The 24,929-nt window shown below is 47.6% G+C and overlaps 8 protein-coding genes across 9 annotated transcripts; 3 read left to right on the top strand and 5 right to left on the bottom strand.

Moving 5' to 3' along the window:
* Nucleotides 1-467: 467 nt before the first annotated feature.
* Nucleotides 468-4,638, top strand: l(2)gd1 (lethal (2) giant discs 1). 2 transcript variants are annotated; one of them, XM_001356751.4, is made up of 6 exons: nucleotides 468-608; nucleotides 697-2,283; nucleotides 2,342-2,773; nucleotides 2,834-2,985; nucleotides 3,907-3,997; nucleotides 4,065-4,638. In XM_001356751.4, exons 1-6 carry the CDS (start codon nucleotides 552-554, stop codon nucleotides 4,188-4,190), a joined length of 2,445 nt encoding a protein of 814 aa, XP_001356787.3. In that variant the 5' UTR covers nucleotides 468-551; the 3' UTR covers nucleotides 4,191-4,638. The 2 variants fall into 2 exon arrangements, with proteins under 2 accessions (XP_001356787.3, XP_015036193.2); XM_015180707.2 differs by having other exon boundaries at nucleotides 3,853-3,997; nucleotides 4,065-4,633.
* Nucleotides 4,347-6,986, bottom strand: Idua (alpha-L-iduronidase). The gene is made up of 4 exons (XM_001356752.4): nucleotides 6,256-6,986; nucleotides 5,777-6,188; nucleotides 4,760-5,718; nucleotides 4,347-4,707 (listed from the first exon to the last, which is right to left on the bottom strand). The coding sequence occupies exons 1-4, from the start codon at nucleotides 6,746-6,748 to the stop codon at nucleotides 4,628-4,630; spliced, it is 1,944 nt and encodes a 647-aa protein (XP_001356788.3). The 5' UTR covers nucleotides 6,749-6,986; the 3' UTR covers nucleotides 4,347-4,627.
* A 930-nt stretch (nucleotides 6,987-7,916) lies between these two features.
* On the top strand, nucleotides 7,917-10,554 carry Gr32a (Gustatory receptor 32a). The gene is made up of 4 exons (XM_002132714.3): nucleotides 7,917-9,988; nucleotides 10,054-10,116; nucleotides 10,277-10,366; nucleotides 10,429-10,554. The coding sequence occupies exons 1-4, from the start codon at nucleotides 8,867-8,869 to the stop codon at nucleotides 10,528-10,530; spliced, it is 1,377 nt and encodes a 458-aa protein (XP_002132750.2). The 5' UTR covers nucleotides 7,917-8,866; the 3' UTR covers nucleotides 10,531-10,554.
* Nucleotides 10,534-14,980, bottom strand: LOC4817287 (manganese-transporting ATPase 13A1). The gene is made up of 7 exons (XM_001356753.3): nucleotides 12,788-14,980; nucleotides 11,831-12,734; nucleotides 11,561-11,757; nucleotides 11,364-11,506; nucleotides 11,170-11,302; nucleotides 10,962-11,105; nucleotides 10,534-10,902 (listed from the first exon to the last, which is right to left on the bottom strand). The coding sequence occupies exons 1-7, from the start codon at nucleotides 14,801-14,803 to the stop codon at nucleotides 10,783-10,785; spliced, it is 3,657 nt and encodes a 1,218-aa protein (XP_001356789.2). The 5' UTR covers nucleotides 14,804-14,980; the 3' UTR covers nucleotides 10,534-10,782.
* Nucleotides 14,981-15,281: 301 nt separating this feature from the next.
* On the bottom strand, nucleotides 15,282-16,389 carry Dnaaf4 (Dynein axonemal assembly factor 4). Its single transcript, XM_001356754.4, has 2 exons — nucleotides 16,086-16,389; nucleotides 15,282-16,017 (listed from the first exon to the last, which is right to left on the bottom strand). Exons 1-2 carry the CDS (start codon nucleotides 16,250-16,252, stop codon nucleotides 15,447-15,449), a joined length of 738 nt encoding a protein of 245 aa, XP_001356790.1. The 5' UTR covers nucleotides 16,253-16,389; the 3' UTR covers nucleotides 15,282-15,446.
* Nucleotides 16,390-17,635: 1,246 nt separating this feature from the next.
* On the bottom strand, nucleotides 17,636-18,430 carry Csl4 (exosome component 1 Csl4). Its single transcript, XM_001356755.4, has 2 exons — nucleotides 18,209-18,430; nucleotides 17,636-18,146 (listed from the first exon to the last, which is right to left on the bottom strand). The coding sequence occupies exons 1-2, from the start codon at nucleotides 18,368-18,370 to the stop codon at nucleotides 17,691-17,693; spliced, it is 618 nt and encodes a 205-aa protein (XP_001356791.3). The 5' UTR covers nucleotides 18,371-18,430; the 3' UTR covers nucleotides 17,636-17,690.
* Nucleotides 18,431-18,450: 20 nt separating this feature from the next.
* Nucleotides 18,451-23,529, top strand: Nup160 (nuclear pore complex protein Nup160). The gene is made up of 12 exons (XM_001356756.4): nucleotides 18,451-18,626; nucleotides 18,679-18,781; nucleotides 18,834-19,325; nucleotides 19,393-19,574; nucleotides 19,643-20,061; nucleotides 20,118-20,787; nucleotides 20,853-20,958; nucleotides 21,033-21,197; nucleotides 21,258-21,500; nucleotides 21,573-21,691; nucleotides 21,752-22,882; nucleotides 22,947-23,529. The coding sequence occupies exons 1-12, from the start codon at nucleotides 18,545-18,547 to the stop codon at nucleotides 23,471-23,473; spliced, it is 4,239 nt and encodes a 1,412-aa protein (XP_001356792.4). The 5' UTR covers nucleotides 18,451-18,544; the 3' UTR covers nucleotides 23,474-23,529.
* On the bottom strand, nucleotides 23,427-24,929 carry RfC38 (replication factor C subunit RfC38). The gene is made up of 3 exons (XM_001356757.4): nucleotides 24,827-24,929; nucleotides 24,618-24,754; nucleotides 23,427-24,531 (listed from the first exon to the last, which is right to left on the bottom strand). Exons 2-3 carry the CDS (start codon nucleotides 24,675-24,677, stop codon nucleotides 23,521-23,523), a joined length of 1,071 nt encoding a protein of 356 aa, XP_001356793.1. The 5' UTR covers nucleotides 24,678-24,754; nucleotides 24,827-24,929; the 3' UTR covers nucleotides 23,427-23,520.

The raw sequence follows: 24,929 nt of genomic DNA on the forward strand, positions 1-24,929 counted from the left end.
AGCATGCCTTGCCACTTGTTAAGGGGCTACACCAGTTAGCTTAAGCTGCTCAATTTTCCAATCAATATAACTTTTTGGTCTAATTTTTTCGCAAAATGTTTCGCACTGTGTGTGCGCTGGCTTTCGATAGATGGTTTTTAATGGTGCGATGTTTTTCTATCGATTAATCAGCTGGCGAGCAGCCCTGCTTATGAGTGTGTACGCAGCCCTGAAACAAGACAAGTGAGAAGGTGGCGCAAGGTTTTTGCCGCTCTTGAATGCCGGATTTCATTGATGCACTTCAAGAAATTTCCAAATGAAACGTTCAAGGATGTTCTAGAAAACAATATGCAATAAAAATTAACACATAGTTCAAAAATAATTCAATATAGCTGCTATATAGCCCTGGACAAGTTACGTCGCTCAGGCTTTGACCAGCTCTTCCTTGCGTCACCTTCGTTGCTTCCCGTTAGCGATTCTGTTATTGTTGTCTGAGAGCAGCTGCAACGCAATTAAAAAGGATTTGGAATAGAAGTGTCTGTAGTAATTTTATAGGTTTAAACTAGTCAAAGATGTTTGCCAAGCGAAAGCCAGAGCCTGCCAAGCGACGACAGCACAATTTGGCCCAGGTAAATGGTTGAACTAGACAACTAGATCTGCTTATTTATGTATTATGAGTCATCGCTTCTTCATTCCCCCTACTCTCTCACGCGACAGTTTGGCTTGACGGAAATTCCAGATGATTTCGATCCCACCTCTGGCTATGGGGATGACGATGGCGGGGATAGCGACCTGGAGGCAGAGCTGGCCGCCCTTGCCAGTGGAGGCGGCCAGAGGCCAAAGGCGAAGCCGAAGCCAAAGCTAATGCCCACCAGTGATTTGGACAAAATGATTGCCGACAGCTTGCGTGATGTCAGCGATGATGACGACGATGAAAATCTGGAAAATGACTCTGACCTGTTGGGCGAACTGCATGGCATTGGGGGCTTGGAGGAAGAACCGGAGGCAGAGGAAGCTGCAGCTGAACCGGCTGCTAGCGAGGAGGAACCTGTGCAGACCTTCTTGCCCACCACCACAGTGGATACTCTGGGCATAATCAAGCAGAGATTGGAAATATACAAGCAGGCGGAGGCGAATGCCAAGGCGTCGGGTGATGCTGGAAAGGCGCGTCGCTTTGGTCGGGGTCTCAAAACCTTGCAGGATCTGCATAAGCAGGCGGCTGCTGGAAAGACCATCAATGTGGATGATATCCCTCCAGAAGTGAGCGTGAAACCAGCTGGTGATCCGTCACCAGCTGCAGACGAATCTCCGGCTCCATCCACTCCAGTGTCGCAGCCCACACGTGTGGCTCCTGCTCCGCCCACTCCTACTTCACCGCCGGCTGCAACTCCTCCTCCGGCGCCTGCCACGCCACCAAATCCACTTGTGGCCCAAATGCGCAGCCGTCAGAGCGAATACAAAGCTGCGGCCCTGCAATACAAGCGCAGTGGCGACACAGCCAATGCCCTGCAGTTCCTAAAGGTCGTGAAGCAGTTCGATGTGGTCGTCGAGATGTGCGAGGATGGTCAGGAAGTGGATCTCAGTGACATGCCCCCTCCTCCCTCCGAGTTTCTCGAGTTCCTAGCCAAGATGAAAGGTGAAGCCGCCCCAGAAGTGGTCACAGCTCCTGAGCCGACACCCGCTCCAGCTCCGGCTACCCCGCCTGCTGCCGCTGCTGCTGCAGAATCCATGCTGGAGGCACTGCAGCGGCGCTTGGAAAAGTATAAGTCTGTAGAGGCGGCGGCCAAGGCTGAGGAAAACACCGGCAAGGCGCGACGGTTTGGACGGATTGTAAAGCAGTACGAAGATGCCATAAAACAGTACAAGGCTGGGAAACCTGTGGCTTACGATGAGCTGCCTGTGCCTCCAGGTTTCGGACCCTTGCCCTCGACAGAGCCTGCTCCAGCAGCCACTCCATCACTGCCCACTTCGCCCACATCTCCGCCAGCTACGGCAAGCACTTCTGCGGGAGGAACTCCATCTGGGAGCAGTGCGACCACGCCAACGGTCCCACGAAAGGCGGCACCATCACCACCGCAGCCGACAGAACTGACGACACGCGTCACTGGCAATCACCAGAAGAGCAACCTGGCCGAGCAACAGATGAAGCTGCTGCTCGAGCGCCAAAAGGAGTTCAAGGTGGCCGCCATCGAAGCCAAGAAGGCGGGAGAAATTGATCAGGCCAAGGAGTACCTCAAGATCTACAAGGGATTCGATTCGCTGCTCAATGCAGCCAGCAGCGGACTGCCCGTGGACCTCAGCACGGTTAGTTTTATGGGATTTATATCAAAAAGATATCAGTTTAACATGCAATCCTTTACAGCTGCCCGTACCGCCCTCTCAGCGTGATAACTTGGAGGCCTCCTTTGCCATTGTTTCGGCAGAGGAATGCGATCCCAGCGATGACATCTGTGAGATCGGTGTACGCATGGAGGAGCAGCTAGCCAAGCAGCTGATGATGTGTAAGAATACGCGAGACCATCACAAGGCCATGGGCGATGTGGCCGGCATGAATCGCTTTGAAAATCTGGCCCTGACTGTCCAAAAAGACCTGGATCTGGTGCGTTACTCCAAGCGAAAGGGCCAGCCACTGCCAAAGTTCCACTACGAAAAGCGTAACTTTAATATTGTCCACTGCAACACGGATCTGACAGACAACGAGCTGGAAATTGTTGTGGCCCGTGGAATCAACTATAATGTTCCCAATCCCAAGGAAGTTGACACCTATGTTCGAGTAGAGTTTCCACTCCTCAACGTAAGCAAATACAACTACAATTTGAATGTCTTCTCGTAACGCAATTGTGTATCCTTCCAGGATGAATCCTTCAAGACAAAAACCAATGTGATCAAGGACACAAACAGCCCCGACTACGACGAACGCTTTAAGGTGGACATTCAGCGCAGCAATCGCCAGTTCCAGCGAATCTTTAAGCGGCACGGTGTCAAGTTAGAGATCTATTCCAGAGGGTGAGTGGGTGAATCTTAGCACAATTCTTTAATCCGTACTAAGGCGCTTTCCATGCATTTTTTTCGGGACTAACAGAAGTGGTATATGGTTTAATTAATTAGTTATTTTTTTTAGAGCATTTGAAGATTGAGTATTTCGCCAAAATGGTAGTTACTTCGATACTTTTAAAAACTTTTGCCATTCACAAATCCCTTCCACATGGTTCCACTTATTGAGTCACTTTTGAGCACTTTTGCTAAAATTATAATAGGAACTTCGCAGAGATGAAAATTTTACTACCCATATGGGTACCTGTGAGTCCCTAAGACTCACAAAAGGAAGCAGTTCTACTTTGGAGTGATTCCGGGAACTTTTTAAAGCATGTGAAGTATTGCATTCTCAAATAGATTCAATCATCCAATGTTCATAGACTCTTAAAGTCGGTATTCCCTTAGACAGGTATTCATAACATTCCAAAAAGATTATTATTTAATTTCCCATTTAAAACGTATTTAGAAATTCGCTAAATTAGTTTAGATTGAAAGATTTTTTTATATATATTTCCTTATAATTTGGCTTAGTAATATTTGTTTGCCTACAAATTATGTAATATTTGATTTGATTCCCTCCCGTAATCAGTATAAATTCTTTAGATCACTGCATTTCGGTCACGGCTTCAGCACCACACATAGATACATATATCTCAAAGTAGTATATGATAATTCATATGCATTATCCATTGAATTCACTTGATTTCCCATGTGGAATGGTTTTAATAAAATATTCTCAAAATTGTTTACGCCTCAATTCCCAACAAAAAAACAAACACCACACTATGAACTCATCTCAAAATGCCATGCGCTAAATAAATCGTAACCAAATAATAGCTGCAGCATAGATTGTTGTGGACTAAGTCGTAAACTGCCCCTATGTTGTTTCAGAGGATTCCTGCGATCTGACATACTGATCGGCACCGTCAATGTAAAGCTGCAGCCACTGGAGACTAAGTGTGATATACACGACACGTACGATGTGAGTTAACCTAACACCATGTGGCACCAGCAGCTCTTATAACATGGCTCTCTTTTATCTCGCACAGCTGATGGATGGCCGCAAGCAGGTCGGAGGCAAACTGGAGGTGAAAGTGCGTGTCCGCAATCCCATCCTGACGAAGCAAATCGAACACATCAACGAAAAGTGGCTGGTCCTAGATGCCGAGGGCTGAACTGGATTTAGAGACTTATGTAGTTCTTTGCTTTAAGCAAACAAAAAGTATATTGTTTAAAAGAGAACGGGGATTCTACTTGTTTATGCTGTTAAGTGCCTGATCCTCTCTCTTTCTCTCTGTAAATACCCCGCCCAGGCAGAGAATGCTTAATGGTTACGCTTTTGGCCGATTCCCTGCACAGGATGAGGGCATTTTATGCATTACGAACACAACACAGATTATGTACTATACACTAAATATTGTATATGATATATATATGTATATGGGTGGCTTTAAGGCGGAGGCGCATGTCCAGAAGTTTTGTGCCCAATGAAGTCAGTTCCAGTTTCATTCCAAGAGAGACAGATAGAGGGATGGCGCCTGGCCATAGCCTGATTATGTTTTTGTCATTTACTTTTGTCTAAATATGTGTGCGATAAACTGTTTTTCTTGAATTACAACTCCAGATATTCGACTATTTGTGAAAAGGGACTGGTCTCATTGAACACATCCACACCGCGGACTTTGTAGAAACCTGCAAGAAGACAAGGAATTAAAAATCTCTCTATTAAGGACCCTTTACTAACCATTCACTGATCCCGTCTGGCCGTTGGGTGCATACTGAAACGATGGATAGGGCAAGTGCCAGTCCCGGGATATCATTAGCCAGTCGGCGGCAGAACCTTGGCCCCCACGCTGCTTGAACCACACCTCGTAGCTCTTCAGACACTGCATGGACTTGGGATGCTCGCGCCAGCTGATGAACACCTCGCGGTGCGTGACCTCCACAATAGACAGCTGCTGCGGTCGCTTTAGTTTCGGCCACGTGGCGGAGCACACGCGCAACAGCATCGCCCAGGGCAGGGGTATGCTGGCCGAATTGATGACCAGCTCGCTGTTGTACTGCCAGATGGGACCCGTTTCGTAGAGCCGTGGTGTCTGCGCCCGGCGCATGGCCTCGCGCAGGTTGGCATTGGGATACGCTGGACTGCCTGCCTGGGTCCACAGATAGTATGGATCCGTGTTGTGCGGCATCAGAAGCTCGGTGATAAATGCCGACTCGTTGGCTATGGACATGTTTAGCGTGTACTTGTGATGGAAGGCCGTGATCTTTGGTACTGCCTCCTCGGGACTGAGGAAAATGGTGGCCATGTACTGGCCCGGTCCGCCCATGCCGCCGGAGACGGTGCGCCAGACCTGTACACTGTGCTTGGTGTCCATGTTTACCAGCTCCATGTCGGCAGCGCGGCTTCCCAACTTGGCCAGCATCCCCAGGGCAGCGTACACCGGCTTCTGTATGAACTGAGAGTGCGGCGGATTTGTTTCGTTCATCCGGAAGTGGGCCAAAAGAGTGCGCTGTGTGAATTCGTGCGGATGATAGCTGAGGAAGGCATTGTCATGGCTAATGGACTCCAGACGGCTCAGCGGACCGCCGGATAGCTTGGCATGCCAATGCTGCATCACCGTGGACATCAAAGTCACTCCGTACCGCACATCCGCCTGGAATTCGCGCGGTGTGCTCCACCCAGCCACAGGATCAGCTTCACTATAGGAGGATGAAGATTTGGAGCTTACTCTTTACCGCACTCTTTGGATCTACTTACTCATTGGCCACCGGCAGTTGCTTGAGATTGGGATACTCCTTGTAGATCTTCGCCAGCAAAGACAGCGAAGCATTCACAACTTCCACGGCACTTCCGTTGAGTCCCTTACGGTGAAAGGTCAGCACATCGATGGGACAGTGAACCATACGTTGATTGCACAGCTGCAGCAGCTTCCAGCAACGTGGGTGACTGTTGAGGTTCTTGAACAGGCCTGCAGGGCCCCGCAGAGCCCGGTACATAGGCAGATTCGTGTGGGAATGGACACCACCCGCCTTGCTGAGACCACGTCGAACGGCTTGCACATACTCCAAGTAGTAGTCCAGTGTTAGGTTGAGCGTGTTGTAGCCACTCAGATCTGGCTCGTTCCAGGTCTCGTAGCGCCAGTTGGTCATCCGGGCAGAGCCATGTCGTACTGCAGAAGGAAAGGTGAGAAGGATTGAGCTTCGGCGGCATGGTTTCCTGGGTCGACACACACTCACCTATCTGATGATTGAGGGTAGTCTTCACGAAGTGGTCCCAGAAGAAGGAGATCTGCTGTGGATTCTCCGTGAATACCTGCCCCGGATTCCCCATGAACTCAAGAACCGGCGACAGGCGCAGCTCCTCGTGCAGAAAGTCAATAAAGTTATCGAACTTACCAAAGTCGTACTTTGGCACACCGCTCATGTCGTACTGCAGGAACTGCACCAGCTCCAGCAGCCAGTGGATGCGTATGTGGGTCACAGCGCCCACCGGCAGGGCTGCAATCTGCCGGAGGTTCATTTGCAGCTCACGGGCGCTCAGGGCGGCGCTAATCCCCTTGTGATCTATGTCACCGGCTGGACAGAAGCCCACGCCCGTCCAGAAGTGCGACAACGGATGGTAGACCACATCCCCGCTGGTGTAGTGGGCGTGGACGCGTCCGGCCAGGGTAGCCGTCAAGAAGAGCAGCAGCCCCCAGAGGAGCACCGGCGTCGTTGGCGGTGGCAACATTTCGAATGATTAGCCGGACCTTTCTCTCCGAGATTAAATCCGCTTTTGTTTTTGTCTTCGATTTGTCCGATGCCGAATGCTGATAAGAGCCGCCCCTCGCACGATGTGTCGTGTGTCTGTATCTGTTGCCCGCCGTGCTGGGCAGGGCCGTGCAGGGCTTAGAAAAGCCCTCACCGTGTCGTGACGTCACAGAAGCTGCTGTGGAGCAACAGCGTGCCAGTTTATCCACTCTCGCTCTCTCTCTCTATCTCTCTCTATGTCTATAAGTATGTCTCTGCTTTGTCTGCCTGATATCTCCCCCAAACGGTGAGGCAAAGAAATGACAAAAACATTCAGGGGAGGCTTTCAGCGAGGACCGAAGCTCTTGATACCCTTGCAGAAGAATCGTTCTATGGCAGATCTTAATCAAATTTGGATGAACGACGGGGAATCACATGAGATGGTTGGATTCCGAGTCTTGAAACCCTTTTAGAACGAACGTTTCAAAGACTGATCTATTATATGGTCATCCAATCTTTATAAAACTGAAACTAAAGATGTTTTTATGTTGCTGAAAAATATTCAGCATCTGATGATTATATCACTCTTGAGTAGTAATAGGAATGAAAGCGTATGAGACTCAAAAAAAGTGATCCGATCTTGTGTGTTATAGTTGGTATCTAATTTGTATTCTTCCGATGAAATAGTAATTGTATTTTGATGTTGATGAACTGCAATCTATAACATTTTGGATATATTGATCCGATCTTATCAGTTGCCAGATATATACTATAGTAGTATCAGTAGTATGAAAAGGTTCAATCTCTGTATAGTTTTTTATAAGAACAGACAGAAGGATGAACGCACATGGCTATATCGATTATGCTTAATAATGATGACTTCGAAATCGATTCCATCCTATCCAAAATGTGGTATTACCTTTGACGAGGGTATGCAAAAAGCAGTCACACAAAACCTGGAGAGGGGACACATTGAATTGCAATCCCTCATTAGGGGTGGAAAAATGTGAGAGGCCGGTTGTCGGTATATCTAAATATATGTATATAGAACTCTTACATATGCTTGGTGTGCGTATGTGTGGGTGCTGGTCGCGTGCCTGTGTTGGGGGAGTAAAAGGTGTGACGAAGATAATACTCCACGCATCTCAGCGATAATATAGCAATAACATTCTCATAACACATATCACATCCGAGGGTGGACTGGACCCGACTGGTATACAAAATGATTGTTTCCCCCCAACGAAATGACTGTCCGATTTGTGGGTCTTGGTTGTGGGATTAAGAGGAATTAAAGTAAATACAATAAGAATATCAGAGGGATTTGGTCACGAAAATTAATTGGTGGTGGTATCTGAAAAATGGATTGTTGGAAAGAAAATAGCAAAAATTAAGAACCTTATTAAGCTTATTTTCTGTTTTTGACAATTATTATAATAAAACTTTATGGAAATAGTATTTCTGAAGCTTAAATGAATGAGGTTTATATTAAACCGTCATTTACTAAATGAACCGTGAACATTTCTTTGCTGTTGAGAGATTACACCGACTTATGAGGAATGGGTTAGGTACTTTCGCTAACGAGTTTTATTCAGAATATCTTTATTCTTGTAATTATAAGATATTCTTTTCGATTTTCATTAAAATTTTCGGAATTCGGAACAATCTTATGAGTTCAAACTTTTTTAAAAAACCATACACGTTTCCAACTATTTGTAATAGTTTAAAAATATTTAAAGAACTTTCACTTCAAAAATAAACGAGTATGTGATACATTTTTAGCTATAATTTATTTAAATAAAATACATCTTTGTTCCATTACTATGAGTCTCCAGATTGGTTCCGTTCTATACCTCAACCAATGAATGCTTATATTCTATTATTGACTTGGGAGTGTATTCAAAAGCATTATCTATTATTCGCTGATGGGATAATTGATTTTTAGCTCCACTCTGTCCGCAAATATTCAATATTCCACAATGAAAACCAATTACTCTAATGGCCACTGAAGTCAGACGAATGATAACTAGGTCCCTGGCCATTGGCCATTTAATCAGATAAGTCTGGCCCCTGTTAGCCATATCCTCCAGCCGGGTGGTGTCGTGTCAGTGCCTTGTTGGCGATGTCACCGAACACTTGGGTAATTGAAATGCCGACACAGAAAGCGCGTTTGCATCCGTATCCACGTCGGATATCGCCGTATCGGACTCCCTCAGTGAATAGGTATGCCTTCAGTCATGAGACGCCACCACCACCACCACCGCCGCCTCCAAGGACTCTGGAGCATCCCGTCTTCGAGGACATCAGAACGATAATGTCCGTGCTGAAGGCCAGTGGGCTAATGCCAATCTACGAGCAGCTCTCCAGCCACGAAGTGGGGCCACCCACCAAGACCAACGAGTTCTACTCGTTCTTTGTGCGGGGCGTGGTCCACGCCCTGACCATCTTCAATGTGTACAGCCTCTTCACGCCCAGCTCGGCGCAGCTCTTCTACTCCTACCGCGAGACGGACAATGTGAATCAGTGGATCGAGCTGCTGCTCTGCATCCTCACCTACACATTGACCGTGTTCGTGTGTGCGCGCAACACCAAGAACATCCTGCGGATCATGAACGAGATCCTTCAGCTGGACGATGAAGTGCGCCGCCAGTTTGGGGCCAATTTGAGCCAAAACTTTGGCTTCTCGGTGAAATATCTCTTCGGCATTGCCGCCTGTCAAACGTACATCATTGTGCTGAAGATCTATGCGGTGGATGGCGTAATCACGCCCACATCCTACGTACTACTGGCCTTCTATGCCGTACAGAATGGTCTGACAGCCACGTACATTGTATTTGCCTCGGCTCTGCTACGCATCGTGTACATTCGATTCCACTTTATAAATCAGCTCCTGAATGGATACACCTATGCCCAGCAGCAGCGGAAAAAGGGCGGCCATAGACGACAGGCGGCAGGAGCTACACTCATGGAGAACTTCCCCGAGGACTCGTTGTTCATATATCGCATGCACAACAAATTGCTGCGCATCTACAAGGGCATCAACGACTGCTGCAACCTAATTCTGGTCTCCTTTCTGGGCTACTCCTTCTACACGGTCACAACGAACTGCTACAATCTGTTTGTCCAGATCACAGCCAAGGGAATGGTCTCATCGAATATTCTTCAATGGTGCTTTGCCTGGCTGTGCATGCATGTCTCCCTGCTGGCCTTGCTGTCTCGCAGTTGTGGTCTAACCACCAGAGAGGTGGGCCCCAATCTCAATCAGGGATAACTGATTTACTAATGATTTCTGTGTGGGTTTATTTCCAGGCCAATGCCACATCCCAAATCCTAGCCAGGGTCTATGCCAAGAGCAAGGAGTATCAGAATATTGTGAGTTTTTAAAGGAAAAATCTATGAAAATTATTTTACGAACTCGCTTTGGCTTTTAAGGGCTCTCTTCTGGCTTTTCAAAAAAGTTTTTAGAGAGACTGAGCCAGCTCAAAATTCGGCCTAAAATTTGTATTTATATTGTCTTTGGTCTCTTCTGTAGATTGATAAATTTCTAACCAAAAGCATAAAGCAGGAAGTACAATTCACGGCCTATGGATTCTTTGCCATAGACAATTCCACACTCTTTAAGGTGACTATTGTCTGTGCGTAACATGTGTTCAAATAAATGACTAAAAACTTGTTAAATCTTAGATCTTTTCGGCTGTGACCACTTATTTGGTCATCTTGATACAGTTCAAACAGCTGGAGGACTCTAAAGTGGAGGACAACATACAGGACCAGCAACAGACTTGAATATAAATTATACTTGTCCTCTTAAATTTATTTGCTTTAAAAATATTACGACAATTTTGCTAATTGCATCAAAGTAATAAAATAAGCACCAAACTTGGCCGCTAATACAATCCAAAGGATTTTTAGAATTTAAGAAACCGACGCCTGGCTTTAAAGATATTATAATGAAACGAAGAAATTTTTCATTTATCTGTGGAACGTAAGATTTTGTGGGGTTTGCAACTTTTGTCTAGTACTTAAATCTAAATGGTCCTAACAGTTCAACACTTTGGACTTGCCACGTGTCTCCCCGAACAGCCATGAGCAAATGCGATCCAACAGAAAGGCACCAATGATGTCCGCCACCAGGACAGCGAGCAATACGCAACGGAACTATAAAGGGAAAATTAATGTATAGTCTCGCATAATGGCTTGCAAATGCATATACGTACATTTGTGGGGAAATCAATAATTTCGAAAAATTCCGTCAGATCGGGCACCAGGCCCGTGGATAACAGCAGCACCAACGCGGCTGAGGCGCCAATGGCATACATCAGCATGAGATTGGAGCGCAGACTCTCCATGAAGGGATGCCCCTGTTAATTAAATATAGGATTATATTATATAGTTCCTTTCGGCAGGGATCGGTCTAGTTCCTACCTTATAGTTGACTGCAATGGTGGCCACCTGCAGTGATATGCTAATAATGTAGACCGTGCTGCTAACAATGTTTGGATCGTATTTGGTCTTCTCCTCGGCATCCATGTCAATATACAGCTTAACTTTGCCCACTCTAGGAAGAGAAAAAAAAGAGTTAGTACCAATATAGAGGAGTATTATAGTAGTAGACCCACCTTGGCGGTGCCAATTTGGTGGCTTCATTGGTCAAGTAATAGAGCGTGCCAAAATGCACTGCAAATTGCGAGAGGATCGTAGAAATTGTATAGAAATTGAAGATGTTTGGCAGTGGTGCGACCTTCGACAGAGTTTTCAGTGGCTGCAAATAGAATGGTGAGTACAGTGAGCCATAGACCTGTTATAATTTCTAGACCTTGGATCGAGTAATAAACAGAAAACAGGCCGCGATGAAGATGCCCTGCATGGTTGCCTGAGTATCGCTGAATTTGATGCCATCAATATACAGCACGGATTGGCAGTAGGCCTGAATGAGGGCATTCAGAGCGAGGATCTTGAACATCTGCAGTGTGGTGACCAGAGTGCAGCGTCCCTGCTTGATTATGTGATTGACTGATACGGAAAATATAGAAAAAGGAAGATCAGAAATGCATCAAAAAGGCTGTGAAATCCCAGGGCTACCCACCACACATGATCGAGGACGATTTGCTGGTGAACGGCGCCGCAATTGAGGCATCACCCAACTTAACCATCGTCTGCTCTTCCATGTCGCGCAGAGCCATCTGCATGCGAGCTTGCGACTGATTAAGGTGCTCCTGTCGCCGGCGCATGGCACGCTCTCGCGGGCTCAACTGTTGGTTGGCAGTGTTGGCAGCGGCGGCCGTGGCTGCAGCCGCTGCTGCGGTGGCCAGCTGCTGTTCCTCTTCGGTGCGCTTGCGCTTCGCGGGCGCGCTGGTAAGCAGAGAGACGCCCACATTGGCGTGCTTCAAGGCCCCCACATCGTTGGTGCCGTCGCCGCACATGAGCGTGCAGAAGCCCAACTGTTTCAGCGTGGTGATCACAAACTCCTTCTGCTTGGGTGCAAAGCGTGCGCAGACTGTCACGTGGGGCAGCAGCTGACGCATATACTGGGGTTGATTGTGCTGTAGATGCAGCAGTCCCTCGCCAGTAATACACAGATCGTGCGTGGCAAGCATGGGAGATATGCTCTTGCTGCGCTCGTCCATTTTATACGACTGCTCTCCATCGACGGATATCCAGTTCCAAGTGTTTCGCTTTGCCGGTTCGGGCGGGGTCAGGATGAGCAGCTTCTTGCGTGTGAATCGCAGCTCTTTGGCCACATGGCAGGCAGTCAGCGGACTGTCGCCTGTGATCATAACCACTTTGTGGGAGGATTGAATGAGCTCCTTGATCGCAGTCTTGGAGTCGGGTTTCATGGGGCACGAGATGATCACGAAGCCGGCAAAGGTGAGATCGCATTCCACTTCATCGCGCTTCAGTTCGCGTATTTTCTGAGTTCCCATGCTGCCAAACTCCTTGATGCCCAGAGCCAGGACACGGGCGCCACGACGAGCATACTCGAGATAAATCTGTTTACAAGAAGGTTAATGTTCGCCTAATTTTCTTTTAATTGTGCACTCACCTTCTCATAGTCCGACGGCACTTCCCGCAACATCTTCTGAATGACTTCGGGTGCTCCCTTGACGGCTCCAATGTGCTTCACTTCGTTGGAGTAGGGCACCAGGTAGCCAGCGAGGACCGACATGCGCTTCAGGGCCGATGAAAAGTGATAACGTTGAATGATCTTCAACGGCTTCAACTGCGTCCGCTTCGGTATGACACTGTCCATTTTGGTGAGATTCCAATCGACGGCTGCCAAGGTGGCCTTCTCGAGGGGATCGCCCACCAGCCCATCGTCCAGCAGGGCCAGCGAGTGGCAGCAGGCCAGGACCTGAACAGTGTTGGACTCTGCCTGCTCGATGGGCACACAACTCCCATTCGATGTCAGCCCCGCAATGCCCTCCACCATGAGGTTATCCGTAGTTAGTGTTCCCGTCTTGTCGAAGCAGCAGATCTGAACCTTTCCAGCGAACGGAATGCGGAAGGGTTCCGTACAGAATACAAACAATTTGGTCAACTGGATTAGCGATGTATTCACAGCCAGGGTGAGCTCAATAGGGAGATCGGGCGGTATGATGGCCGTCAGAATTAGAGTGCACTCGAGGAAGAGCTTGTAGCGGTTGCGCTCCAGATCCTCGCTGCCCTTTACCCACACATAGGAGGCTGCGGCCACAGCAAATACCATGAGGAAGGCAATAAACGCAAAAGTCTCCTTGTTATTCTCCGTGGCGCGATTGGCACCGAACAGAATCGTGCGCAATAGTTTACCCTGCGATGTGTTGAATCCCGTGCGGATCACATAGCCAATGCAGCCGCCATCCGGGGCACGCAGCGATTCCTTGGTGGGGGCCGTGTGCTGCACCACTTTGGTGCCACCAAAGAGCACAAACAGCTTTCCATCACCGTCCACATCCAGTTCGGTGTCCAGGTTGTCCAAAGACTCCAACGATTCCTTCATCAGCGGCACCGATTCGCCCGTCAGCATCGATTCATCTACAATACATGTGCCGCGCAGGATAACCAGGTCACAGGGTACAATATTATCGTTCTGGGAGCGGGTCACGGACACTAGATCTCCAGGAAGCAGCTCGTCCGAGCCAATGTGGCGCCACTTGTTCTGACGAAAGGCATAGATCAGATACGGTTTGTTACCCATTTTACGGATCTCGGACATGTTCCTCAGCTGCTGCTTCACAATGGTGCACTCGAAGGCAATCAACATGAAGAGCGTGAACAGGGAGTAGTACCAGTAGTCGTCCATGCACCACAGTCCCACCGAGAACACTTGGAACACAAAGAACGGTGCAGTGGCCCGCTCAAGGAAGAGTTCGTGGAACTCTGGTACCACCATATCCATCTCGTTATTTCCATACGTGGAAGTGGCCTTCTTCACAGCCTCTTCTGACTCCAGTCCTCGAGAGGCGGCATAGTTTCTCAAGAGTCCGTCCACGGGAAACTCGACGGCGCGAAAGGTTTTCCTATCGTCGTTCCACACATATTTTGTCTTCTGAAAGACCAGAAAATACTGCGTTGAACCATCCTCCAGTTTGGTGGAGCGTATCGGAACTATCTTTGAGTTGCCATTGTTCGCTGTGGGCACCACCTTGGCCAGGACATTCGGGGCCGGTCGCTTCGCTTTGCGGCAGGTAAGAAAGGCCAGGACATGAACGCTCCAGTAGCAGAAGAGTAATGTGAGAATGTGTAGAAATGCTATGGCCAGAACGGCTATGAAGCCAATGTCATTCCAGGCAATGGTCGAGTCCGTTTTGCGGTTTTCCGACGAGATCAACTCTTGAGTGGTGGGAACATCTGCGTCCTCGCCGCCGTACATGTAGATGCATAGGTATAACGCAGTCAGGTATAACGGGACAAAGGGCAATACCACTCCGCTCAGTGGCGTTGGCATGCGCACGTGCAGGGTCACATATTTCACCAGATCGTCCAGGTTGCCGGCCGTCGTCGCCCCGTTTTTAGATAGCCTTTGGTTTGGGTCGGTGTCGCCGGCAGCGCCTTCGATGGTATCTTCTCTCGTACTCATGGGTTTATCCTGGTTCTTTCAGTCTCCAAATGTGTGTTTTCTTACAAATTAAATACGATTCTTTACAGATTACAAAAGTTTCATAGCGGCAAAAAAAATGTGAAAAAAAGAAGCAACGTCGTCGAACGAAGAAAACTGTGTGTCAGCTGATCCTATCGATGTGTATCGATATATTGCATCGGTCTATGTCGTTTGCCAGCACTGTATTTGGTTAAACCGCCGATTTTTTGTTCATAGTTTTCATTTTATTTTTAACATTAAAGAAACTATAGTAGCGGCCTGGAGATGGAAGCGTCTGTGGCTGCGCTGGCTGTGTCTCCTGTATGCGGAATCTACCGTTTGGAACCGGCTGGGCCCCAGTCCTTGTCCGCGTCCAGCAGATTTTCAAGAAACCGCTCAACGATGGATAATTCCACAATGAAGTGGACTGCATAATTTTGACTAGGTTTTATCTAATATATTTAGTGATTATACAATATTGATGTTCCCAAGATATTGAAACCCACTTGTCTTTTAGTTTAATTCACGTTAAAATTTGTAGAGATATGAAAATAGGAAACAGCAGTTTTGCACAGGCTCCCCCACACACGCATAAAAAGGGATATATGTATGTATGTATAATATTGTGATGATGAGGGGATAATCATTCATCCAGAGTATCCATAGGAGACTTCATGGACGGGTCGGTGGGTTTGCCGGCCGCCGCAAAGGCCATCTGTATGTCTGTTTGGGACTCACGCTTGGGAGTGACCCGCTTGTGTTCATTGGTGAAGCTCACACTGATGCGTCCACTGCCACGTACGGCGGTCATCGGGGGACGAGTCAGTGGAGTGGACAGGCGAGCGGCAGCTGTCGGTGCGGGTGGTTGCTGATAGGGGGCGTGTAATGGGGGACTGACAGATTTCGTGGATGTCTCCTTGCGCACATCTACCACAAGTGCCTCACGTCGGGCATTATCCTGGAACTGCTTGACGCGATCCCTCATTTCTGTTTCGCGCTTGATTTCCTTCGAGATTTCGGCGCGACGCTTGTTCTCGTACCGTTCCATGGCCTGCTGATCGCGCTGCTTGTTGCGCTCTACAATGAGATCGGCGATTTCCAGGCGCTTCTTCAAGAGTGCCTCCTTGTCCAGCTTCTGAAACATCTCTGGCCAAACACCCTTCTCCTTCTTTACCAGCACGATGCGGGCCTCGTTCTTGAAGATGCGGCAAAAACTGAACGAGAGTTATCATATCATTACTCACGGAGGAATATACATATGTATAGAAGGTGTGATAATAACCTGGCCATCTCGTCGATCTCTTGGGCCAGATGACGCTCAAAGAATATGGGCGGATTATTGAACTTCAAGTACTGGGGGAGAAGGACAACGTCCGGCTTCCGTGTCACCAGACGATTGAGTTCAATTGAAATTTTGATGTCGTCCTCGGTCTGCGATATCTGCACCATGATGAGCTTCGCTTCCGTTGCCGGTATGCTGTCGTCCTCGCGAGTTATTTCCGACTGAGCAATAGCCCGGTGCTCAAACTTATGTTATAGGCTTCCCAGAATTTGTGAGAGCAGCTCAAGCTGACAACTGCGACAGGGCCAACACTATGTTCACTTGGAGTGCATATTGGTTCGATTTACTTTAATTTGAATATTAACCAGTCTTCGAATAGCCAAGCCGGCCGCGTGGCCTATCGACCAAACAACGATTGGCCATACACATCCATCCATCCATCCCCCATGCTTGGGATTGGGACTCGGCCGGGACTTCACTCCCAGACACACACCTGTAACATTTTATGCATTTGCATTTTTGGCAAGACAAGATAACGTGGCCTAGTCCAGGAGCTGCCTGCCTGCCTGCTATGCTCCTACTCCTCTGATTGAATTAGTCGCAGCTCCAACACGCGAAGCGAATTCCTATTTGCATAGCACATGCCACTCAATAACAGTTTCCCTCGACATTGATTGGCAACGGGTTAGTGTTTTATGGAGCCCATGCGATGCTATGACGCGTACATATATTACCATTTATTTGACTTATTTGATTTCCTCGATAATTTGCTTTGTGAATTAGAGGAAACTTTTATCTGAACGACAAATGTTTTGATTTGTTTTATACCTGGCGTTGCATTTGCGACGCAATATTCTTTACATATGAAACATGTAATATAATAGCGGTATAAGATCAGTAGAGCACCAGATTGCTATTCCACATGTCCTGCCTGTAGCATTCCCGATTCTAAATCCACTGATTCTTATGTTTGAACTGACCCTTAAATTACTTGAGGATAAATTGTTTGATTCCTGCAGGAGATGCTCTACGCTCAGAAGGGGAAACAATAGATCGCAAAGGTGTCAGTACATTAAAAAAAAAAACATTAAATCACACCTAAAATGTTTATATGTGTATATTCAAGATTATAAGATCAATTGATAAACTCAATTGGCTGTCATGTGCCTGGGTTCATCGCTTCCCAATCAAATAAATATGTACAAACAATGCATTTAAATTGACATGAGAACCGTGGCAACCAGCCAAGATTAGTTACGAGAACTAACGACGTAGCTATGGTAACTTAAGGTTCATTCACTTCTTTCCCTTCTGAAGGAGGAATTCTGACGATGCGATCGCACCAATCAGATGATTAGGCTGAGGAACGCTTTGGATAGGAATGTTTTAAGCTAACAAAATCCAATGGAATCGAATCCAATGGATGCTATCAATTTGTATGCTTCTGTCTGGTTATATAGAAAATTGTAATATAATAGAACATGTAACTATGGAAATAGAATGAACGTACAGCCGCAATCTAAGGCAACGTTACAGAATTAATTAGTGACTAACCGAGAATTGTTAATGACTTTTTTTTAGATATGTTACATAAATTACTGGGCATTATTTGATTATATTTATTGAACTTTCAGGCAGGACTTTTGCCACTTTGCGAGGCTCCTTAATGGTAGTCAGGGGACACTGCATCTCGCTCCAGCCCACCGGTACCATAGGCACTCGGGTTTTACGGGCATCGCTGGCATAGGCTACGACCACACCGAGCTCTGTTTCGGCAGTGGTTAGGAGAAATGATTGTTCCATTTGATTGATGACGCGGGCCAGTATCACATCGCCAGGCTTGAACGACTTGTATATGTCGACACGATCCTTTTCCGTTTCCCGTACGTCCTCCTTCCGCAGCAGCCCGCGATAGCTGCTCTCCAGCAAGACGTTTCGCACGCAGAATATGGCACACTTGGCGAACTTTGGTGTTGTGACCAGAACACGGGCTGTGACGACGTCCCCGGTGGCCGGAATGGTCAGGTGGAAGCCTGGCTTGTGAACACTTACAACCTGACACTGCAAAGAGGCAATTGGTTGCTTCAATTTATTGCGGCAGGTCGTCCCTCAGGCCAACTTACGTTTTCTCCAGATTCTTCAATGTTCACGACCCCCGATTTGGAGGCGTAGATGTAGCCGTTCTGTTCGTATGTTCCTATGCCCAAAACAACATTGTCTTCTACTCGGCACAAGCGTTCTCCTGGCAAGCACACAACTGTGTTTTCATCTCCTTCTGAGCTCATTTTTTTTAATTTGTTGTCAAAAGGCACATGTGTGCACAGAATATCTATAGGTAATATCGGAATGTTTTTCGATGTTTTGAGAACAATCGATGAAACATCGATGTTTTAGAAAAAGTACAGCTCTAGTTGCCGGCGTCAATAATTTAACCTTTTCCGGATTGTTATTAGTTCAACATGGATGTTAATATGAGCTACCGCGAAGTTGCGACTAAAAACCTGAAGCCAGCAGACTGGATAGATGTTACGATACATACGGGTAGGTTGTTCCAGATAAAAAGAGAGACCATTCATTAATTTGCATCTGCCAGGAGATACACTGAACAGTCTGCAGGACTCCCAAAACTTTGAGATATCTGGTGGACATTCTTACAAAAACAATAATGTGATGTACCGGAACCGATTCATATATTGGTAAGTTGATTTGTAAACAAATCGGTAAAGCAACTAAAATGTTTGCCTAAAGGCGGACTAACAAATCGGTGCTGGAGCTCGGGGAGGTGAGCTTGGATATATCACTGGTCAGGAACCAACTGCGTATGCGATTCAATGAGTCGACTGTGCTCAATGTTTCCCTTACGGAGCAGCCACAAGCCATTACACTGTTGGTCGTCACTGTGAGCAGTGTCCATCGATATGTGTTTCCACTGAAGACGGCTACTGTAGAAGTGGGCGCTGCTGCTGGGCCAGACGATCTGCAGTCACAATCTATATTCTATGATGTGACTGAAAAGATCGACGATCCAAGTGCGTACTTTCTTACGGACGGACTTGGAATGCCCACTGTCGCTGCTTCGTTTATGTCGAAGCACGCTCAAGTAGCCCACTTTGCGGTGGCCTACCCGAACAAGCTGTTGCACCACGTGATGAACTGTGTCGATGGCGCTACTGTAACGCAAGAGGTCAAGGAACCGCATCTGATGCCTCGGTTTCTGTACAAATTTGCGGGTGCTCTGAGGTGAGTGCCGCAGCTTCTGGGTCATGCCATACCGATTTAATGTTGTCTTTTTCTGCTATTTTATTAGACGAGCGGAATCTGTGGATGCGGCCAATGACATGTCATTCAGTGAAATCGATGGCAAGACCTATCTTCTGGTTGTTTACAGGAGCAATGAGCTGCGACTCTGGTCATTGGATACTATGCAGGCAGTATCCACCATTAACTGCTGCTCTGGTGGGGGTGTAGGAGCACCAACAGCACAAGGACGTAAGTGTTCGAATTCTAGAGCTTCAATTTTTGCAGCTGCTAATTGCATATTTGGTTTATTTTTGCAGCACAAACAAATGTGATACGAAAAATTGACGACCGAAACTTTTGCGTCTTCCTCTCACACGACGAAGGGGCCGAGTTTGTTTGCGTGCAAATCGACAAGAATATGACGGATGTGGGTTCTAGAGACATAGAATTGATTGTGAAGCACACAGTGGTGGCACCAGACATGGATCTGATCGACTTTAATGTCACCCTCACACACATCTGGGCGCTCTGGAGCAATGTTGAAGGGGATTTTAATGCCTCGACGATTCATTATGGCTCTAATCAGGCCATTCAATGGGTTTCTTCTGTCCTAGAACCGCCACCGGATCGTTATTGTCTCACCACGGAGCAGGGAATCGATCCACGCGAGGCCTACTGCTCGTACATCTTCCATCCGGGTCGATTCGATCGGACTGTGATTACCAAGGCCTTATATGTGAGTATATCTTTGCCCGAAATGTAGATAAATCTATTGTTGATTCCCCCCAAAAGATGTTCCGACGCGTCAACCTGCAGTTTGATGTTAGGCAGCTGTCGATGACAGTGCTCAAGGAGCAGGTGTGCCAGGCCGTCGAGGATGAGATCCAGAACGAGTTCAAGGAGTTTGTGGTCAGTGATGAGGAGTATCTAGAAATCGCCACTAGGCTATGGGATCGTTTCTACTCCTGCTGCGAGCAATACCACATCAAGTACTCGGAGCCCATTGGTTTGTCCATATTGGGTGGCATGGATGCGGCTTGCCTCATCAGGCGGCAATCTTTTGCCCTGCTACGTCCATGCGAACTGTGGGAGCATATTCTGCTCATTGGAGAGCAAGCCACAGATGTGGCCTCGCTGATGTCCCCATTCTTTCAAGACAATCTCTCAATGTCGACGGCATTCGCTGAGCTAATAAGGATCGTCACTCAGGTGGAAAAGACCCTCCCAGAGGATGTCAAAATGGAAATGGATAAGAAACTGTACCAGCGAGAGTCGCCCATCGATCTTGTGGCCAAACTGGTTGCCAGAAGCCTAGATGATGACGACACTGGCGCCATCTTCCCCATGGACACCGTTCAGAAACTGAAGATCGAGCTAGAGCAAATACCCAACCTGCAGGACGCTGTCGATATGCTGCTGAATATTCTTTGCGTGATCGATCCGGATGCACCGCCGTCAAACGGTAGAGTTAATCCTTATAGCTTCATTCATATTATTATTGTTTTATTCTCTATTTTCTCTTTGCAGATTATGCCAGGTCCACGCGTTTTCTGCTGCCAACTGGGGCATTGTTTGGCAGCGAATACGGAATATCCATTCTAGCCGAGACGTTCAAACAAATGGCTTTGATACGGTACAATATGAATACAAATATATTCCTGATTTAATCTGCATCTAATTACACTTAATATTATATCTCCTTTGCAGCTTTTCCGTCTGCCGCAATTTACTCATTGTACTTTACATTTTGGATCAGGAACACTGTGAGACGGATCAAAGTTTCCTTACGACGACTGAGAACTACATGAGATCGTATTACACTCTTGTTTGGATGGCCGTGACACCCATTTCCTCGAATACCCCAGCAGGCTTGTAAGCAAAAAGACCCTGAATCCTAAACATTGAATGATTATAATCGTGTTCATATTATAGTGAGGCTTCCATTCAGCGCCTCAATCGGGCACAGCTCTTTGATGGCTATTCTCGACCGTACTCAAGCCATGTGCGTGGCTATGGGGATGACCAGACCACGCTGCTCTGTTTATTCCTACGTTCCAAGGGTCTGTTCAGTGCTCTGTCGAAGCTGCTGAAGGAGTCGAGCATGCAACTGGAGACGGAGCCAGCAACGTTGCGTCAAACGCTGCTGAAGCTGGTTACCTACAGCAATCAGATGCTGTGAGTAAAGCCCTAGCCAAATATTTGTAGGTTCTTTATGTACTTTATTTATGTTTATGTCTGTCCTTTCAGATGGCCCGAATCTCCCAGCTATGTATTCCCAGAATGGCTCTATGGCACATGCCATCAAATCATTGTGCAGGATTATGTGCGCCTGCTGGCCGACTGGTGCGAAAGCAAATCCTATTGTCGTGAGTAGTCCGTCGAAGTTGCTTATCCCATCAATGCCAAATCCAATCTTTATTTCGCAGGAGCCTTTATGCTGGCTGTGACGCTGTTGGATTGCGGCGAGACACAAAAGGCAGTGATCCTCTTTCAGAATACAGCTGAAATGGTGCTCGACGATGCATTCCTCATTGAGCACGTGCTGAAGACCACACCGCTGTACAGTCAAATTAAAGAGAGCCTCGAACTGGGCAATGATGATGGACCTTCAGTGGAGGATAGAAAACAGGCGATGGTGCATTATTATCTGAAGGTTATACAGCTATTTGAGCAGTATTCGGCCGTCGACTACATCATTCAGCTGGCTCTTACGGCCATAAGCAAGCTGGGGGATCATGATCCACAGTTGCCGATGTTCCAGTCTATAGTCTTCAATAACCATATGCATCTGGGCCACTACGAGGACGCGTATCACGCTTTAATCTACAATGCCGACATATCACGGCGCAAGGATTGCCTGCGTCAGTTGGTGGTGACGCTGTTTCAATGCAAGAACCTGGATCTGCTTATGAAGCTCCCCTACAATGGGCTGCAGAACGAGTTCGAGAGCATTGTGGAGTCGCGCGCGCGCTCTTTGAGCATCGATCAGAATGACGTCTATAACTTTTTGTATGCTTTTCACACGAGCAAGGGAAATATGCGTAAGGCTGCCACAGTCATGTATGAGCAGGCCATGCGGTTGCAGGTGAGCAGCAATGACCCAAAGGCACTGGAAAAGCGTTGCTCCGCGCTCCTGATTTGTGTAAATTGCCTGAATTTGGTCGACAGTCGGTACAGATGGATAGCCAAGCCAATCATTGGCGACGAGCGGGAGTCGACGGCTATGGATTTGGATAACGAAGATGATCTGCCGCCGATCGACGATGAAGTGCTGGTCCTAGAGCTGGACGACATACGTCGCGAGCTTGTCTACAACGTGGCATTGAAGGAGCTCTCACACTATCGAAAGGACATAGCCGCCTATGTGCTGGCAGGGGCAGAGGAGCTATCCTATCTCCTAGGAAGCTATGGTCTGTATACGGCTGCCCTGAAACTGTCCCGCGGGCACAAATTCTCTGTGCTGCCGACATTTCAGAGCCTGGCTGCTGCCTGTGTGAGCGCCACAGAAGAGGCGGCCAGCGATGCCTGGGATTGGCTGCAGAACAACGATCTGGCAGGTGCATAAATCTGGCTAAATTATAAAATTTCAATTGATTTAATCTCTGATTATCCTCTTATTAGATCTACCACATCGTAACAATGCCGCAGATATGGCATGGTCCCTGCTGCAGAAGCTGATACTCGACCACGAGCTCAAGGACTCGACAGTCATACGCAAGAGCGTCGTGAACCGACTGCTCACGATGAACGCATTTGTGCCCAAGTGGCTGTACGACTCCTACAAGCTGAGCAATTCCCGCGAGCTGTTGCAGTTGTACGTCAGGCACAATCGATTGCTGGAGGCCGCCGATATGGCCAGCGAGATGATCTGTGCCATGCTCGGGGCAGGCAGCGAATACTTTGATTTCCAGCAGTCGATCAATGTGACGACTCCGCAGCTCGCATTCCCCATCAACACAATTGATCTGCTGCTGCACGCCCTGAAGGTCAATGGCAAGGAAAATTCGGAATACGAAGTGGCCTGCATTCAGCTGGAGGAGGATGTGGCCAGATACATTGAGACTGTCAGCCGTACCACATCGGATAAAATGAAAGTGGCCATTTTGCGGAATCGGGAAGAGCAGCAGCTGCAGGCATTACGCCAGTAATTCAGTTTATTAAGTAAAATGTATGTTTTTCGAATTAAATGCTAATCTTAAAAGTCGTCCGTCATGAGCAGTTCGGACATGAACTTTTTGTAAATACTCATGAATTGGGCAACAAAGGCCTCCAGGTGGAAGATGTGCTTGGCGCCGTTTTGCATGCGGTGCTCGTATTCGGTGGCCAGCTCAAGCGTTTTTGCCTTGATGGACATATCACAGTTGCTGACCAAATGCTCGACGAGACCGCGGAATATAAGATTGGGTGGTACGCCCTGCGTTAGCAGTTCGTACAAACGATCGCGTATCTTCTCCAGTTTAGCGGGCGTCTGCTCACTGATGATCTGTGAGGCAGTTTCACGCAGAAAGACCTGCCAGTCCAGGTCGGGGACTTCCTGCTGGGCCGTAAACGGTGACTTGGCCACCTTGGCAGCCTCGAGCATCAGCAGAGCGCGCCTCAGATTCCGTTCAGATTTGTCCACTACCCGCTTGGCCAGCTCGACGGGCAAGGCCAGGCCCTCGCGCTTGCAGGTGCTCTGCAGAATGGCGGTCATTTCTGCCTCAGAAGGCGCGGCCACGCGAATTCCCAGGCAACGAGATCGTATGGCTGGGATGATGCGAGAAGTCGAATTTACCGACATTATGATGCGGCACGTGGCCACGTACTTCTCCATAGTGCGACGCAGAGCGTGCTGGGCATCCTTGGTCAGCTCGTCGCCCTCTGAGATGACAATCACCTTGAACTCCCGCTGGCCGTTAATCTCGATTTGGTGGGTCTGGGCCACCTGTTTGATCAGATCGATGACCACCGTCCTGTCGTACATGCCCGCATCCGACGGGTTCACCTCCAAGTGGTAGTTGCTACTGACAGTCATTACCTCTACCTTTCGATTGGATGGCGTGGTAAAGGTCATTGTTTCACTCCTCAGGCGCTCCACGCCGGCTCCATACATTTCCCGTAGTAGGCACATGATGCGCGTCTTCTTACCGGCGCCGGATGGCCCGTAGAACATAAGGTGAGGAAAGTCACTCTGCTTGCATAGGTTGCGCAGGTTTTCGGCTTGCTCCTGTTGTATGCAAAAATTAATGGAAATTGAGTTTTTTTTTTTCAAGAATGTATACACAGCATTTTAATGGCGACAGCGTTTTTTACCTTGTGGAAATCTAACTTTGTTAGTTCCCGGGGCCGGTATTTATCCACCCAAAGCGCCATTAAAATATATAACAAAATCTGAGTTAAATGCCGAATTTGATTTGTTTTGTTGGAGATCGCGCCTTTTTGCACAATTTCTAGAGATGAGAGAAGCAACGATGGTAACAAAATATCGAAATTATCGAATTGTCGCATATATATATACATACTGTATGGTTAGTGATTCAAATCAATTAATGAAAAGAAACAGTGAACAGATTCTTTGCCTCAATTTCCTCACTATACTAGTTCATTTTTAAAATTTTGTATTTT

The sequence above is a fragment of the Drosophila pseudoobscura genome, chromosome 4, assembly GCF_009870125.1.
Source record: "Drosophila pseudoobscura strain MV-25-SWS-2005 chromosome 4, UCI_Dpse_MV25, whole genome shotgun sequence".
Taxonomy (NCBI): Eukaryota; Metazoa; Arthropoda; class Insecta; order Diptera; family Drosophilidae; genus Drosophila; species Drosophila pseudoobscura.